We start from the raw sequence: 18,441 nt of genomic DNA, 5'->3' as shown, positions 1-18,441 counted from the left end.
CATGTATTTAAACGCTTCGGCAAATTTGAGTTTGAAATAGGAAAAGGTATCCTTAACTATAGAATTGAGAAGCTTCTATCAAAAAAAACCAAAAACTTTTAATGGACTGTTTCACCTCAAGGGTCACTAAGGAAAGGGACTACTGGGGTGGTATACTTAACATTGACAAAGCTGTACATAAAGTGCACAGACAAGTCAGCCATCGTAAAAAGTCCTAGAGGTTTTATAGAAGAAATTTTTGTTCTTGCAACTCTTTCAGACATTGAGACTTGGGGATTTGGGAATAGGGAACTCTGGATATCCATATGGAAAAGAGCTTAGCTATCCATAGCTAAAATCAGTGGAGTGTTTTATATGTGTAATGTTGGATAAAGGCATTCATATTAGAGTGTGGTTTCCTGCTTCCTTCGAAATTCTAGCACAGTGAGTTTTTTAATCTGTGTTCTGTCTCACCGGATGTTGGTCATCAGGATATGAGGACCCAGTGGGCACAGAAAACATCTTTTTAGGTCATTAAATCCACCAGAATATGTAGAATGGTCCTTCGCCTGAACAAACCCTCAGAAAACTTCTTAGTTAAATTGGAATTAAAAAAAAATTATTGCACAAACAGATTACTGTTTACTACAGTCCTGACTATAGAAATATAACATTAGGGGCACCTGGGTGGCTCAGTCGGTTAACTGAAGTCGGTGTCCAACTTCGGCTCCGGTCATGATCGCTCGGTCCATGAGTTCAAAGCCCCACATTACGCTGCGAGCCAACAGCTCAGAGCCTGGAGTCTGCTTTAGATTCTGTGTCTCCCTCTCTGCCCCTCCCCTGCTCGCACTCTGTCTCTCTCAAAAATAAACATTTTTTAAAAAATGGTAGAGTTTGTGTAATTTTCATATACAACTTTCCTAAGTAGAAATAAATTTATTGAGTGGTTACAATGGGCCAGAAGTCAGGTATAAGGTTCCACAATGTAAGAAAAAATAGTAGTACTTGATATCAAATTGCTTTTAATGAATTTTTATTTTATTGGAGAAAGATCACAAATTATGACTCAGGTCACATTTCATATGTGCCTACTGGTAATTAAGTCGTATATGCATTTCGGGTTTATCTGGTTGCCTGAAACTACATCACTTTTTTTCACTGTATAATCTCCGAATGACCGGGAACTTTCTCTCATGGAAATGATAGCTAAAATCAAGACAATTCAGAAATTTTATTTCATTTTGCATACACTTCCTACCACAACTGGCAGCAGAGGGATATTGATTTTTTATATCTGGAGATTTTTTTGCCATGAAAGCATTATAAATATTTTTGGTTTTCTTTTTGTAATAACCCCAACACCTTCGGCAGCATAGCACGAGTCAGAAAGTAAGGGAGGTAATACCTAAGTCAAGCCATGGGGAAGAGGGGCATAAAAGGGGCAGAGAGATTTATTACTCTTGGCTTCCTTCATAGAAAGACAGAAAATAAAATTACTAATTCTGATGAATATCTGGGGATAATCGCACCTATTGGACAGGATTAAAAGCTCAGTCAATTAAAATGAGATCTCGCCTCACACTTGGCAGAATGGCGAAAATCAAAAACACCAGAATCAACAGGTGCTGGCTAGGATGTAGAGAAAAAGGAGCCCTCACGCACTGTTGGTGGGAATGCAGATTAGCGCAGCCACTGTGGAAAACAGTACGGAGGTTCCTCAAAAGGTTAAAAATAGAACTCCCTTAAGGCCCAATAATCACGTTACTGGGTATTTATCCAAAAGATTTTTTTAAAAAACACTAATTCAAAGGGGTATAGGCATTCCTTTGTTTATTGCAGCATTATTTACAATAGCCAAACTATGAAAGCAGCCCAGGTGTCCATGGATAGATGAATGAATAAAGTAGATGTGGTATATAGACAATGGAATATTATTCAGCCATAAAAAAGAATGAAATTTTACCATTTGCAATGACATGGATGGAGCTAGAGAGTATAATGCTAAGCGAAATAAGTCAGAGAAAGACAAACACCATATGATTTCACTCCCATGCGGAATTTAAGAAACAAAACATGAACAAAAGGGAAAAAAAGAAAGAAAGACCAACCAAGAAGCAGACTCTTAACTATAGAGAACCAACTGGTGGTTACCAGAGGCGGGGGGTAATGGGTTAAATCGAGAATGAGGATTAAAAAGAACACTTATGGGGAAAAACAAAAAACAAAAAACAAAAAAAAAACCTTAGTCAATTAAAAACACAAACCTTAGAGTAGTGGAAAACCATGACTGAGGCCCTAAGGTGTAGTTTAATGAGAGAAAAGAATAGAAGCATTATAAATTTGCCATTGATAATAATGGCACCCAATTGTTAAATGTCATCAAAGCACATTATCAGAGGCTAGACGTGTTAATTAGGGGAATTTATTCAAGGAGATGGAACTTGAAATGGAACTGGGAAAACTCTGCTAGGCAGAGAGGAGAGAATGGCAGGTGAAGAAAGTTGTTTAAAAAAAGAAAAAGAAAAACAAAAGAACAAATGAGAAGGCACTGAAAAGAAAACTGGAGTTGTTATTAGTGCTAGTTAATGCAAGCAGAAAGTATTATTATGAAAAAAAAAAAATTGACTGCAAAGTTCCCACCTGAACCTAAGGCAATGGGAAGCCAGTCACCCTATGCATAAGACAGATCACAGAATGACCAGAATTGCAGAGTTCGGGGCTGGAGAAATTAGAATTAGGACCCTGGGTGGGAAACAGTAGAATCATCCCAAGCCGGAGAAGATACAGAGAGCATGTGAGAAAGGCAGAAAGATCACTTACCGAGACTCTAAATAAACATCAACCTGATTTAGTGACTGAGTGACAGGAACAATTGGGGCCTCAATACAGTGACAGGAATTCAGTGTGCCGCCTCCCGTTATAAGAAGTCAGGCAATTACTAAGCAGAAGGAGAAAGTGGTTACTTCAGACTGGTCCTGAAAATTGTATTTATATTGATTGATTGATTGATTGATTGACTGGTTGTGTGCTTCTGAGAGAACTACTCACAGGGGCTCCTGTCTGATGTTTGCCATCTGTAAGTGTCAATCTCTCAGGTTTTTCTAAACCTGGGCTTTTGCAACAATAACGGACAGACCACCTTGGTTCACCAAGAGAGCATCAGAAACCCAAGCATGAGCATTTCAAGAGACCCTCAAGGGAGACCGTCCCAGGGACGTGGTCAGTGATGAAACACGGTGACTGGGAATGAGCTTCCTGTTCCCTCGTCCTCTGGGTGCAGAACACTAAGACAGCGGTGGTCTTCCTTACCCAGGACGTTAGCTGTAACAAAAATTGGGGGAGATGGGAAAAGATTTAAATAAGTTCTGATGCCTGTGAAAACCCTGTCCTGTCCCAGGGAAAGGAATCCGAATACGAATATACGGAAACCATAGAAAAACTAGGACCTTGATTAAATCATACTTAGCTGTGTCTGAGGCATTCCAAAGGGCTTGTGAAGTAGTTAAGTCACAACGGGCCTGAAACAGAATTACAATAACTCTACTACCTTCTGGACGAGGCTGAAAATGAAACCAAGAACTCCACTCCCTTTGTAGCTGATACAATACGTGGGGCACACGACGAAGTAGAAACAAAGAAACTTGTACTTGAGACCCAGGTCCACCGTTCAGTGACAAGCCAATTCTGGGCAGAACATCCTTCCAAGCCACGATTTTCTTTTTCTTTTCTTTCTTTTTTTAATTTATTCTTCAGAGAGAGAGAGAGAGAGAGAGAGAGAGAGAGAGAGAATCGCAAGCAGGCTCCGCACTGTCAGCACGGAGCCCAGCCCAGGACTCGACCTAACCTGAGCTGAAACAACAGCTGAACGCTTAACCAACTGAGCCACCCAGGCACCCTCAAGCCACAATTTTTTTTTTTAACCGTGAAACCAGCATTTTAACTATACCTAATGCCAAAGCCTCATAGGGAGGTGGTGACAGAGCGTCCTGTAAACTGTAAGGAACTGCAGAGACACTCGTAGCCATTTTGACCACTCACTGAATGCCCCGTGCTGGCCTCATTCTCTGATCCCACCTGGCTCTGCATCAGAAGTGAGCTCTCTCATCCTGCGTTCGAGAAAGCGCACGGGTCTCTTGCCACTTCTCTTTTCCGATCCATACAACCTCTTGTCTTCAAAAAGATTCTTTTGAGTCAATATGTCACATTCCCCCATTTATCCAGATCTCATCCTCAAACAAGTCACTGTCATAAAGAGTTTGGGGGGCTCTTTCTGGAAAGAAGAAATTATGAGCTGCAGCTGTGATTCGGAAAAGTTGAACCCCTGCTTAGAACAGCTAGGAAGAGGGGCGCCTGGGTGGCTCAGTCGGTTGAGCATCCAACTTCGGCTCAGGTCATGATCTCGCGGTCATTGAGTTCCAGCCCTGCTCTGGGCTCTGTGCTAACAGCTCATTGTCCGGAGCCTGCTTCGGATTCTGTGTCTCCCTCTCTCTCTGCCCCTCCCCCACTCACGCTGTTTCTCTCTTTCAAAAAGTAAATAAACATTAAAAAAAAAAAAAAAAAAAAAAAAACAGCTAGAAAGATACTCTCGGATACATCCCCCAGGCCTGTTTTAACAAAGTTTGAAAATAATAAATGTTAATAAGCTATTAAGCCGTAAGCGTAGGGGAGGAAGGCTGCAAATCAAGAAACAAAGTCAAAAGGGACTTGAACCTTGAGTAATCTGTGCCCACTGGAGATGTGATCAGCAGTATCTGAGTTCTTTCCTGCTATGGACTCTACGGACGGTCTGAGGAAATCTGGACACCTTCTCCATACTTAAAGCATACTGGATAAGAAAGCGACATTAAAATGCAGTTATCAAAGTGTATTTCTTTTAAGGATGTGTATGCAATGATGTGTTTCATCAGGGACACATCAAATAACAAGGGGCACCAGGTGTAATGATGAATGTCAGTGCCAAGAGCTCAGAGGAGTGCAAACATCATTTCAAAATACCTTCAGTACTTGAAACTGATAAGAAAACGTCTGTGGTTGTCATTACTGGAAAAGCCACAGGCACTAGCAAAATGCATTGTGATTAGTTGCCTACACACATAATTGAGGGAAATGCCAAATTGCATGTACTCCTTGAGAAAATAAAGATGTTTCCCCATCCACCTTTACAGCCCCATAATGATCAGATTTTTGCCAAGATTTCCCAGTAAAATTAAGTGGACTTCCTTGAAATTAAATAAATAAATAAATAAATAAATAAATAAATAAATAAACAAACAAACAAACCAACCAACCAACCCACCTCGGCCCTGGTGGAAGATCAACCCATGTAGAATCCAAATATTTTGCTCTGGTCACCGCAACTCCAACTCCGGGAACTTTCTAACAAACCACGCAGACTCCCAGAGATTTTTCTTTTATTGCGTTTCACCCTTTCTATTCTTTCATTACTCGGCATAAATATTCAAACCAACCATGCCTCCCTGGGACCTCTCAGCAATCCAGGGGAAGGAAATCTGGCAGAGAGGATGAATAACAAACCACCAGAGAAGACTTTCACCCTTTTTAATGTTCCTTAGCCTCGGGGTGCTAAATAATTATTCGGCTTTAGAGGAGAATAGAGTGAATAGTGCCCCAAAGGAGGCCTCAAACTAACCAAGGGGGGGGGGGGGGGAAACAAACAAAAAAACAAGATTTTCTACTGCTCCACAACATATACAAGCTTTAATGTCAACCTCTAACTGGCGCAGTATTTTTCTACCACTGGGGGCCCAGCAAGTCAAGAGTACCTTCTGATTGGCTAACTCAGAACGACATCTGCAAACCAATGGGAAAGAAACATTAGGAAACATGCAGTGACTATAATAGCCCCTTCTTCAGACCGGCTTTTTACACAACAGCCCCTTCTCTAAACACGTGTGGGCGCGGGAGGCAGGGCGGCAAGGCTCGCGCCAAGGCCAAGACGCGCTCGTCGCGGGCCGGGCTGCAGTTCCCGGTGGGCCGCGTGCACCGGCTGCTCCGCAAGGGCAACTACGCCGAGCGGGTGGGGGCCGGCGCGCCGGTGTACCTGGCGGCCGTGCTGGAGTACCTGACGGCCGAGATCCTGGAGCTGGCGGGCAACGCGGCCCGCGACAACAAGAAGACGCGCGTCATCCCGCGCCACCTGCAGCTGGCCATCCGCAACGACGAGGAGCTCAACAAGCTGCTGGGCCGCGTCACCATCGCGCAGGGCGGCGTCCTGCCCAACTGCTGCCCAAGAAGACCGAGAGCCACCACAAAGCTAAGGGCAAGTGAGGAGTTACCTACCCACTCACGGTCCCTGCCCCAAACAGTCCAAGGTTTTTCTCAGAGCCACCAAACTTCTCCTCGAGAACTGTAGCCCTAGTGACAAGAGCTTACAGATTAGAATTGCAGGGAGAGGCGGCAGGTCCCTCTAGAGAGCCACTGAATTCGAAAGCCGCGGGCCAATCACGTGCTCCGGCGGGAGTATTTGAACAAGAGAGGAGGAAGGAAACTATAAAAAAGGCTGACGACGGATGAGTGTGAAGACGAAAACAGAAAACAAAGTACCTTAAAGATACCAGTTAAGCTCTTCCACTTGAAATAGTTGGGTGGCTCTGAAAAGAGCCTTTGAGAACTCGGAGGCAGGACATGCCGCTACAACCTTCACTTCTTCTTAGGCGCAGCTTTCTTTGCCTTTGTCGCCTTAGGCTTGGCAGCTTTGGGCTTGGCCGCCTTGGGCTTCGGGGCCTTGGCCTTGGCGGGGCTCTTGGCCGCCTTCTTCGGTTTGGCCGCTTTCACCTTCTTCGGGCTCTTGGCCACTTTCTTGCCCGCAGCCGCCGCCGCCGCGGGCTTCTTCGCCTTCTTCGGGGTCTTCTTGGCGCTCTTCTTGGGGGTGCCGGCCCCGGTGGCCTTCTTGGCTTTCTTGGCCGCCCCGGCAGCCTTCTTGGGCTTGGCCGCGCCCGCCTTCTTGGCTTTGGGCTTGGCCTCCCCGGACGCCGCCTTCTTGTTGAGCTTGAAGGAGCCCGAGGCGCCGGTGCCCTTGGTCTGCACCAGGGTGCCCTTGCTCACCAGGCTCTTGAGGCCCAGCTTGATGCGGCTGTTGTTCTTCTCCACGTCGTAGCCGGCGGCCGCCAGCGCCTTCTTGAGCGCGGCCAGGGACACGCCGCTGCGCTCCTTGGAGGCGGCCACGGCCTTGGTGATGAGCTCGGACACCGGCGGCCCGGACGCCTTGCGCTTCCCGGCGGCAGCGCCGCTCTTCCTCGCCTTCTTCTTTACAGGTGCCTTCTCTGCGGGTGCGGGCGCCACAGGAGCGACTGGCGCGGTCTCCGACATCCTTCCGCGTTGCCACCTAAGCCAAAAAGTAAACTCAAACTGTCAGGGCGGCGCGTCTCGGAGGCCGGCGGCGGGGGGTTTATATAGCGAGTGGCTGAGTGATGATTGGTTGCCTGCGCCGTGCGCCGCGCCGCTCAGAAGGGCTCCTCCGCTCTGCAGTGTGGCTGTGTTTCTTTCCCCTTAAAAAAGAAGAAAAACGTAAGAAATCTGGGCATGAAATAATTAGAGATTTGGGGGAGACGGATCCGAGAGTGTTCAGGCTTCATCCCTGCCTTATTTGCTATCCCTAGTTTCAAAACCAGTACCCTGAAACCTTCCCGATTCCCCCAACTCTCTTTGAAACTTCGGTCAAATTGAGACAACTTTCAGATTTTCCTTAAAAATACTATTTCTCTCTGTTCCCATTGCACGTCTGTCTTCCAGGACACGGATCTGCACATTCTTTTCTTTGCAAATTTATATAAGTAAGCTCATTTTTATTCGAATATACAAGGAAAAACGCTTTTTTCTCGGGAGCAGTAGCACAACTCTCCCGCAGTTGTTTGCACTAAGCCCTGGGAATTGGCAAAGGGATAGAAAATTCTACGTACAAGATGGATAACTATTTTTTTTAATAGAGTCTTTTTTAAGTCTTTGAGTGACCAGTGTGTAAACTGGATTTGATCCCCGTATTTGGGGGATTTAAACATTTAAGGGAGGATGGGGGGCGAGGTGGCTCCATGGGCTTTCCAGATAAACAGTTCTTAATAGCAGCTTTCCTAAAATAGTACTATAATAGGTTTTTCAGACCTAGGATCGGCACCATAGATCAACTGCAAAGAGGAAAAGAGAATCATGAAACAATAGAATGGCGGGTCTACATCATAGGAGTTGAAGAATAGAAAGTTACCTGTTTATATCCCATCCGTCTCCTTGAAACTAAATTACTTAATGACAGACGGCCTAAGATTTTTTAACTCCGATATTTAACATAGAATTTTGTACATGTTTCCTGTATTTCAAAATGAAATTTAAAGTGCGAATGTTATTTGACTCTTTTTCACCATTGCAAGTAGGGACACAAGATTAGAAAGAAAAAAAATGTCATTGAAATCACTTTCTGCACTTTCATAATTCTCCCTGGGCTTTTGACTAACAGACTATGAACTACACTGTGACAACCTAACTTACTTGGCTACCTATGCCCACCAAAGGAGTCGAACAAACATTTCACGGCAGGTATGACCCACTTTGTTATTCCATCTCTTGTAGTTTGCAACACAACAGAGCGAATGAAATTGGGTAAATATTGGATAACGAAACGCAAATTTAATATTATCAACCAAATAATCAGATAATGAAATTACACTACATGCTTGTGAAAATAAATATTTTGGTGTTATGTTTCTTCTAACAAATATCCTTCTTTCCAAAAATGTAGTTATTCCAGCTTCCATCCAATGATGATTTAAGAATTTTCTCACATAAGTCCAAAATAGGATAATCAGCTTGAAAGATGTCATCTCTCCACACTTAACTAATTTCATAAAAGTCACTTGGCTTATTTTTAATGAGTCAGGTATTGGCTGGCACTGAATGAATACAAGTCTGTGGGACTTGAGCCCCTGTTATATACCAAATACAAATACTGTGCATAAAGAGGTAAACTTACAGGATGGAATATGTAGCATTTCGTTCTCCCTCGGCAGGCATTTTAGGAGTGTCTAAAAGGGACTGTTTGTCGTCCTCTATAGCGTCATTGGCCATAGCGATGGCCCCAAACATTTTACAGGCCCTTTTCAGACCGGAGCCTACTAGCTAATATTATCTAGACCTAAAGATAGAATTTAAATTGAGATTTTTAAAAGTTTACCATTTGGGTCATCATGGTGGTCAAAACATCAATTGTTGAATAATCAGTGGAATTGTCCCCTAGGTTGCAAAGACTCAATTTCAGATAGGTGAAAAGTGGGGGCCTGGGTGGCTCAGTCGGTTGAGCATCCAACTTCGGCTCAGGTCACGATCTCACGGTTTGTGAGTTTGAGCCCCGCTTCGAGCTCCGTGCTGACAGCTCTGAGCGTGGAGCCTGCTTTGGATTCTGTGTCTCCCTCTCTCTTTCTGCCCCTCCACCACTCATGCTCTCTCTCTCTCTCTCTCTCTCTCTCTCTCTCTCTCTCTCTGTCTCTGAAAAATGGATACACCTTAAAAAAAAAATAGGTGAAAAGTTCCTACGGCAGATGTCACCACTGCATTCTTGTACAACTCTTACTGGTTCGCACATAAGGGAGAGGACATCAGGGCTATTCCCTTAATCGTAGGTAACATCTGCCCTTCCTAGAGAAGCAATAGTTGAGACTTGATTTCACCTGAAAAGTTCTTCCCCAAATGTTTAGACAAGGATGGGGTTTGGCTGTTCTAGTTACTTCTACTGTCTGAGACCCAGGTACTTATCCTCTCTGTACCTGTAGCATGGACGAGGGTCTAGAAAGCTGGCTCACCCCCAGGTATTATACACTTGAAACGTCCCCCCTTTTATTTTCGTAGCCCACACAAAAAAAGTTGTGCTTATTACTTTTGAAGCCCAAATCTGCATATATGTTAAAACAATTGATTTTTCCGTCAGACCGAGACCTGAACCGTTTATTTTATACACGTAAAAATAACTGAGAGGAACTCCAGTTAGATGGGTGATGGGTAGCTCACTTGTGAATTCATGTTCTCCCCGTTTTGGTGTTAACCTCCCTCTCCTCATAGTAAACCACTGTGACAGGTCTAGATGGTGCTCAGCAGGTCAGCCCACAGCAGCTATGCTTAAATGTTCCAAAATTCAGTGAATTTCGAAGTTCAAGGAGAAAAGGGGACTATGTTGAATGAATGCCAAACGAGTGAATTAAAAATAAAGGCTATATAGCAGATAGAGCATTGTGTTAGAACCAGATGTGTTCAGAAGGACCACAAGAAATCACACCTATTTTAATTTCCTATCACGATGATCTCGTCTGAGGACACTCTCCCACTTGAAACTCCTCTCCAAGGTGAACCATACCTCATTGTATTTCCTCAGAAGCGCACTGCAATGTCAAAGTTCCAATTTCCGTTTTATATGTTCTTCTCTATGTATATCTGGTATACCCAGAAGGTGCCTACGCTCTATCACACTTTGAAAATATTCCAACCCCACTTCCTGCAGTAAGCCTCACTTTCAAATACCCTTCCCAGTCTGGACTAGAAGTTCCTCAGAAGAAGTTCACTGTCGCAGCACAACCCAAGAGAACTTACATGCGATGATGAAAACGTTCTGTATCTGCACTGTCACACAGACAGCCACTACCTACATACGCTATTGAGCAGTTCAATGTGGCTGGAGTGACCAAAGAGATCTTGAATTTGGTTGAATTTTAATTCATGGAAATTTAAATGAGCACATGTGGCTAATGGCCGACATTGGGAAGCCCCGAAGATCCTTTTAAAAATGCCCTATCAATTCAGGAGACTTGGCGTGGGGCCGGAAAGCCTGTGTGTCTTAAGCTCCCAGGTGATGTTCATGCTGCCGAGATACAGCTGGTCCACCCATTGCTGCCAGGCAGAAACTAGTATTCTGAGCTGATGTCTGACTCCTCACCGTTTACTTTTCTCTTCCCTCTCCTAAGCTTTCAGTTCTTTGAAAGAACGTGTAGGATGGTCTTTGCAGACCTGGTATTTATACACCGATCTTGGCATGTAAGTTCTTGAACGAAGAAATTAGTGATTCTCCTTTGGTGCCTGGGACGTCACTGTGTGTTAAGTCTGCAGGTAGCCGTAACTGAGCTATATCTCAAACAGTGTCTAAGGGAAATGAATAATCTTCTGACTGCCTATATCGTAAGTACCAGCAGAGAAGGAATTTTTAATTACCTTTTATAGCACGTAGAAGTCAGGTTCTTAATGTGAATATATGGAAGATGCGTAACTGTTGGAGTTTGTCCATTAAGCATATCAATGCGTCATCTGTGTGACGCCTTAATTCCCTAACCTTAACTCACTGGACGAGTTTCAGAGTTTCTTAGCGGTACTTTTATCAATCCTGTTAATTTGCAAACTTTTACTCAGCATGATGTATCTGCAATGTTTTACTGACACAGATCTGTGGTAGGTGGCAAGATCCTAAGACCAGAATTAGAAGACCTCAGTTCTACCCGGTAAAATACCGCTTATGAGAACAGGGTTAGCTCTCCAAGCCTGGGATTCTTCATCTTTACAATGCAAATAGTGCTTTATAAATCTGGAATCAGAAGAGAAATTCAATTCACATTTGCTCCCCTTCCTAGAGTTCCTTATCAAGAAGGCTGAAAATCACGTAAAGTATATGTTCTGCCAGAGGGGAATAATTGTTCCATGATCCACCAAATTTAAATAAATGCTGCTAAAATTGTAAGAAGTCATTCTTTTACTTTTAAAAGAAACGTCACATCTAAAAGCTAATTTTAATTGTTGACAAGTTGTAATTTACAACTACAAATTACAATTACAAATCACAAATTGTAATTTACAAATTACAATTACAAATAACAATGCCTCGCTTTCATAGGCACCTGTAGGGTCACCGCCTCCTTTCTATAAATGGCACGAGGTTACGAGACTTCTCCAATGCCGATTGTCTGAGACACCCCCCCCCCCCCCCCCGCAGGCACAGGACTAGCCACAGAAAGCGACAGCTCTGACCCGCGCGAGGAAACGGACGCCAGCCCAGCCCACCCCCACCCTCCCGGCGCCCCGCCCCCGCGCTCCGCGCCCCGCCCCCTCAGCCGCGGCCCGCGAGGCGGGAGTGGGAAGAGGCGGGGCAGAGACTCGTTCCCGCCCGCGCCGTTCCGGTTTCCTAAAAGGTCCGCGACCGTGGTATATAAAGGGCTGCAGCCGCCGGTAAGGTACCACACCGTGTGACGACTCGCCATTACAGCTATGTCAGGTCGCGGCAAGGGCGGGAAGGGCCTGGGCAAGGGGGGCGCCAAGCGCCACCGCAAGGTGCTGCGCGACAACATCCAGGGCATCACCAAGCCCGCCATCCGGCGGCTGGCCCGGCGCGGCGGCGTCAAGCGCATCTCCGGCCTCATCTACGAGGAGACCCGCGGGGTGCTCAAGGTGTTCCTGGAGAACGTGATCCGGGACGCCGTCACCTACACGGAGCACGCCAAGCGCAAGACGGTCACGGCCATGGACGTGGTGTACGCGCTCAAGCGCCAGGGCCGCACCCTCTACGGCTTCGGGGGCTGAGCTTCGCACCTGCAGCCTCCGCGCAATCCCAAAAGGTCCTTCTCAGGGCCACCCACTCGGTCACACGAAGAGCTGTTAACCGAGGAAGGTTTGTCCGTGTTCCCTTTAATTCTGACTGCAGGCGGGCAGCCACGTGACCTGGCCGCGGTCATGTGCGCGGAGCCAGGGGAGGGAAACCTCAGCTGGGAGAATGCTGCATCCAGTGCGTGGGTTCCGGCCGCTTTATGGCGCGGGCTTTCTCGCCAGCGACTGCACTCCTCCATTTTCTCTCTATATATCTATATATCTATGTCTATATAATTCAGTATCAACTTAACCCATACCTCTATCATTCACCACGTCCTTAACATTTTATTAAATCTCCAAGTAATCTTGAGTAGGTCCACGTCTCAGTCACTCTTCATGGTTATGTGACTTCACCACTCACTAAAAATACCCTTGCCGAGCGCCTGGGTGGCTCAGGCGGTTAAGCGGTTAAGCGTCAGACTAACTCAAGTCATGATCTCATGAGCCCACCTGGGGTTCTGCGCTGACAGCGCAGGGCCTGCTTGGAATTCTCGCTTCCTCTTTCTCTGCCCCCCCCCCCACTTTTGCGCATTCTATCTCCCCAAGAGTAAACTTAGGAAAAAAAATTCCCTTGCCATGGTTACCAGTGACCTGCTAATTGCCAGATCCGAAATCACACGAAAAATGTCATCCCTGCTACAGCTGATCCTGTTGCGTCACTCATCCCTCCACAATCTCCCAAGTTTTCTGTGGTAGTTTTCTTCCTGACCCAGATCCTGTGTTCTCCGTGAGTCTTCGGTTTGCTTTCTGGGCCCTATTCCTCTGCTTGTGATTCTTTCCAATGAATAAATGGGTGTTCTCTTCACATCAGTCCAGAGATCCTCCTTGAGCCATCTCTTCCCGACTGTTCCATCGATGGTGAGACATCCAGGCACCCAGAAAAGAACCGAGTATCAGCGGAAAAGTAGCAGAATAGGCCACCCCAAAATATGGCACTTTGGCATGAGGATTATTTGAGCTAAAGGCACTTGGAAAACAGCAGATGCGAGAATGGGGCTCTGACCTTCCCATTTCTCTCTGAAAGCAGAGAATTATCCCGTGTGAAAGGTGTCACCCCTATATCAGCAAGAGAAGAACGCTTATCACCAGAAATAAGGAGTCAGGGCTGAGAGAAATCTATACAAACAGACCTTGTTAAAATAACCCCTTAACCCCCCTCTCCTATTTTTGTTTTTATTTCATGACCACTGATCTTTATTCAACCTAATCTTTGTTACAACCTAAGTATGTAAGCACTTAGGCCTAACCTCTTTTTGGGTCTTCATTTTCCTGTAAAGACCCCAGTGGACACATAAAAACATTAAATAACATTTGTATGCTTTCTCCTGTTAATCTGTTTCATGTCAGTTTCATCCTCTGGCCCAGCCCAAGACCTTGAAAGGGCAGAGGGAAGTTATGCCTCTTCCACACAGCCTTCCAATCCTGTTCTCAGTGCCTTGTATGACCGCAGGGTCCTGACACTTGTCTGCCTGCGTCCTTCCCAGCTACAATCCCTCTGCCTCGCCGCAGGGACCTGAGTGACTACACATTTCATGATGCCATCTGGGCACGACTACAAAAAATAAAAAGCCTTCACTGGTTCTCCTAACATCTGCAGAATAAAATCCAAGTCTTGTGCTTTACCTGGTCCCGGCTCACCTGCACAGGCCGTCACCAGACCCCTTCCCCTACCCCCCACGGACTTCTCTAGCTGAGAATACGGAACAACTCATCCTACTTGGAACTTTCTTTTCATCAGCCGTCTCCTTTACATATACTTCTTCATCCATAAAGAACCTTCGGCTCTTTTTGGAAGTTTCCAGGATCTTTTTCCTGAACCGCTCACTCGTAGGTTCATTGCGGGGGCCCTGTACATAAGGCTAAGGAAACACACAGCCTAACAAGGAAAACAGACAGAAGCTGAGCCTGTGTATCAGAGATGCACAAAAGAGCGCTCAGCGGGAGGTAACTCAAAGCGGAAGTCAGAGTTTGGGGGTGTATGTACCTAATTTAGTAGGGGACAGGGAGGCAAGAAGGGCTGTTATGGAAAAGCAAATGACTTTTTGAAAGATACATGGACCCGAAAAGAATAGATGGCAGGTGTGATCGTCTCTGACAAAGTCTGTCTGGGTGTGGTACCAATTTCTCCTTTCCAACAAGACACTGGAGTTGCTCCTGAGGAGCGGACGGATTTTGGACAACCGAGTTATTTTGAGAGGATCTGTGCCAAGGTCCAGCCCCAGCAGGTCCAGGGGTTCCCGAAGGATGAACGGCGTCGGCGAAAAAAATTAAAAATAAAAAACTAAATGGACACAGACAACAACAGTGTGTTAGACTGGCTGCTTTATTGTAGCAGGGGTGGCATTATATTTGTTAGCAAATTCCTTGTAGCCGCGTTATCTATGTTTCTAGGCATTACCTAATTCTAAAAATGTTCCTTTGTGTGATCACCCATAAAGGAACAACATAGTTATTTTCTTGTAACGTTCCCTCCTGCCCTTTCAAGGTCATCTAGCTCTCGACACCTCAAGTGGAACGTTTACAGGGATAGGACTTTTTAATTGTTTCTTTGAACCATTTGCAGTATAAGGAACAAAGGTTTTCGCTTTGGTCTGGGGTGCGGGGAGGGAGCCAAGAGGGCCCTGGGAACCCACGCCTCATGTGCTCCCAGAGAAACAATGTATGCCTAGGAACTAATGAACCATTCTGTACCTTAACCCACCAGGTCCAGTTACCATCTGGAATGCCTCCTGGGGGCCAAGCAGGCCTAGGGGTTGGAGTAACTTGTATCCATAGATACGTTTCTTTTTTGCCGGAGTGGGGATTTCGAACCCATTTGCCCCCTCCTTGGCTGGGAAATATACGGGCCCATCCTTCCTTTAGGTAGAGGAGTCTTTATAGGGGTGGCAAGGGCTGGATGTGGGGCCGCTCAATTTCCCCGCGGACAATTTCTTTCCCCAATGGTTCTTTTCCCGGGGGGCCTGGTGTGGGCAATTCCCCAACTGACAATTCCCCAGGTACTTTCACTGGTAGGGGGGCTGCCCCGACCAACGCTAAGGCCAAATTACATGAAAGCCGGAGCACGAGAAGCTTCACTTGTACTTGTACTTGTGGGCCACCCTGCAGTCCCCATCTGTCCACCGCCCGGGCCCTGCCATCTGGCTGGTTCGATAGCTCGGCTTCCAGCAGATCTGCTTTTAGGCAAAGAGAGATTTCAGGAACCCAAATGCTTTCAACACAAAATTCATCCTTACGCTTTGTATAAGCGCTTCTATGAAGCAGCATATTTTCGGGGGCATATCCGGATCCCTTCACCCCTTTCAAGAGAACTTCACCTGATTCTCCCAAGCCAAAAACACACCCCTCCACACAAGTACCCAACACAACTTCAGAGTCCCCTCTCCAACTTTGGTGCTACTACACCCTTAAACAGTTGTTGGTGATGACTAATACGCTTTCCCCTCGAGATTTCTGGAAGGTTTGGACAATATCTTCATCTTAACATTCTCAGGACCCAGATAAATTATTAGCACATGTTATTCACTTAGTAAATATCTGTGCAATGACTACATGATTCAGTGAAATGAATAAGCTATCAAAGGCCACAAATACACTTTTATACGAATTGCTCCCCTTTAAATAATATTATCTGCCCCCCTAGAACTTTTTCCTCTTACCATTTTCCTTTATACAAATATCAGGCTTGTGAGAGCCAATCACCACAGCAGCCTATTTATTTATTTATTTATTTATTTATTTATTTATTTATTTTAATGTTTACTTTTGAGAGAAAGACGGAGCGAGAGTAGGGGAGGGACAGAGAGAGGGAGACACAGAATACAAAGCAGATTCCAGGCTCCGAGCTGTCAGCACAGAGCCTATCATGGGGCTTGAACCCACAAACCACAAGATCATGACCTGAACCAAAGTGGAGGCTTAACCAGCTGAGCCATTCCGGCTCATGTTTCCTTTCTTATGTGTCATGCCAAAAAAAAAAAAAAAAAAACGGTTTTTCAGTTCCGTAGCTAGGGTTACACTTACCTACAATGTAGATTTCCTAAAAGTGTATGGTGTTATATTTTTAGCAGATTCACTTATACAGTGTGAAAAATAGCTATGGCAACAGATCTTTTATGAAAATACTTAATCACCCAAATTAATCCAAATTACTTTGAGTGAAAGTGGTGTGTTTATTCAGAGTTATTGGCTGCACTTCTGAATCTAAGATTAAAATTTGGATTTACCTCTATCCATTGATGTAGCCTTTAAAAAAAAAAAAAAAAAGCAGGGGTGCCCGGGTGGCTCAGTCGGTTAAGCAGCCGACTTCGGCTCAGGTCATGATTCATGGCCTGTGAGCTCAAGCCCCGCATCTGTGCTGACAGCTCAGAGCCTGGAGCCTCGTCAGATTCTGTGTCTTTCTCTCTCTCTCTCTCTCTGCCCCTCCCCTGCTCACATTCTGTCTCACAAAAATTTAAAAAAAAAAAAAATTAAAAAAAATTTTTTTAAAAAGCAAGGAAATGTATAGAAAATATCAACCATCTTGTGTAAAAAATGAAAATATCACCCCATAAAATTTTAGTTTCAAGTACATGTGTTTCTGTTTGTTTTGTTTTGTTTTTACCGTGGAACCTGGAGTGAAAATATTTGCAAACCACTGGTCCATTGATTTCCTTTATCAATGCATTCGGCTCCCAGCTTAGAACTTGGCCTCACTTACCGAGGCTTCTGAAGGGCAATGCGCAGGCTCCCTCCCAGCCACCGTGGAGATATATATGTGGCCAGGCTCCACCAATCGGTCTCACCTTCGAAAGACTTCTCTTTGAAATGGAAGGACGAGACAGCAGAGACTCTTCAGTGAAATGACTGAGTCAGTCAAATGAATAAGCTACCAAAGGCCGCCAATAAACTTTTATACGAATTGCTCTCTTTAAATAATATTATCTGTCCCCCCCTGAACTTTTTCCTCTCTCACCATTTTCCTTTACACAAATGTAAAGGAAAGGCATGGCTTCCAGGTGGATGACCCATAGCCCCAGGCCGATTCTGCAGAAGAGTATGGGGTTTTAGACCCGGAAGTATCTTCAGGCCTGGTCCTACAGCCCTCCCCGGAACGCAGTCTATCCCTTTACCCTCGCCCTTCATGTGTGATCAACCAGAGTCAGCCTTTCTGGTTCCTAACTTTGAATTAAAAAAAAAAAAAAAAAGTGTTAAATGGTTTTACATTCTTTCTGGTAGAGTTTGTGTATTTTAGGTACTTAAAGTTGTTTCACAACAGTGATGTGTAGGAGAGGTAAACTTAACAGGCGAAAAACAAATTTTCTTTTACCTGTGCATGGGAACCTTCACAGGAAAACGAAGACCCAAAAATGTGGCTAGGCGTGTGTATGTACACACTAGGTTGGAAAAGTTGCTCAAATGCTTTAGGGAGGCTGAAGAAAGATAAGGGGTATTTTAACAAGGTCTGGTTTTACAGATTACTCTCCATCTCAGGTCCCGTCTCCGATAAGAATATTCTTTCCTCCTGGCACAGGGAATTTTATCTCCTGCTTTCGGGAAGAAAAAGGAAGGTCAGAACACCCTTCTTGCCTCTGCTGTTTTTCAAGTGCCTCAGCTGAAAAGAATCAATATGTTGATCATCAAGTCAAATTGATTTCATTTTCTTTTTTAATTTTTTTTAACATTTATTTACTTTTGAGACAGAGAGAGAGCATGAACAGGGGAGGGTCAGAGAAAGAGGGAGACACAGAATCTGAAACAGGCTCCAGGTTCTGAGCTGTCAGCACAGAGCCCGATGCGGGGCTCGAACCCGCAGACTGGGGATCATGACCTGAGCCAAAGTCAGACGCTTAACCGACTGAG

At 45.1% G+C, this 18,441-nt stretch overlaps 2 protein-coding genes and 1 pseudogene across 4 annotated transcripts; 2 read left to right on the top strand and 1 right to left on the bottom strand.

Moving 5' to 3' along the window:
- The first annotated feature begins 931 nt into the window (after positions 1-931).
- LOC115514719 lies at positions 932-6,345 on the top strand (annotated as a pseudogene).
- Positions 3,131-7,370, bottom strand: LOC115514779 (histone H1.3). 3 transcript variants are annotated; one of them, XM_032593094.1, is made up of 4 exons: positions 6,544-7,370; positions 4,690-4,804; positions 3,442-3,497; positions 3,131-3,300 (listed from the first exon to the last, which is right to left on the bottom strand). In XM_032593094.1, exon 1 carries the CDS (start codon positions 7,306-7,308, stop codon positions 6,640-6,642), a length of 669 nt encoding a protein of 222 aa, XP_032448985.1. In that variant the 5' UTR covers positions 7,309-7,370; the 3' UTR covers positions 3,131-3,300; positions 3,442-3,497; positions 4,690-4,804; positions 6,544-6,639. The 3 variants fall into 3 exon arrangements, with proteins under 3 accessions (XP_032448985.1, XP_030172821.1, XP_030172823.1); XM_030316961.1 differs by lacking the exon at positions 4,690-4,804 and having other exon boundaries at positions 3,131-3,726; XM_030316963.1 differs by lacking the exons at positions 3,442-3,497; positions 4,690-4,804.
- A 4,855-nt stretch (positions 7,371-12,225) lies between these two features.
- Positions 12,226-12,570, top strand: LOC115514830 (histone H4). The gene has a single exon (XM_030317020.1). The coding sequence runs from the start codon at positions 12,226-12,228 to the stop codon at positions 12,535-12,537; it is 312 nt and encodes a 103-aa protein (XP_030172880.1). The 3' UTR covers positions 12,538-12,570.
- The last annotated feature ends 5,871 nt before the right edge of the window (positions 12,571-18,441 follow it).

The sequence above is a fragment of the Lynx canadensis genome, chromosome B2 (assembly GCF_007474595.2).
Source record: "Lynx canadensis isolate LIC74 chromosome B2, mLynCan4.pri.v2, whole genome shotgun sequence".
NCBI lineage: Eukaryota > Metazoa > Chordata > Mammalia > Carnivora > Felidae > Lynx > Lynx canadensis.
Note: the sequence above shows the minus strand (reverse complement) of the source record. Positions and strands in the feature narration are given on the sequence as shown.

Excerpts from the sequence above, each read along its gene's own strand:
- LOC115514779 (XM_032593094.1), bottom strand. The coding sequence starts at position 7,308 with ATGTCGGAGACCGCGCCAGTCGCTCCTGTGGCGCCCGCACCCGCAGAG.
- LOC115514830 (XM_030317020.1), top strand. The coding sequence starts at position 12,226 with ATGTCAGGTCGCGGCAAGGGCGGGAAGGGCCTGGGCAAGGGGGGCGCC.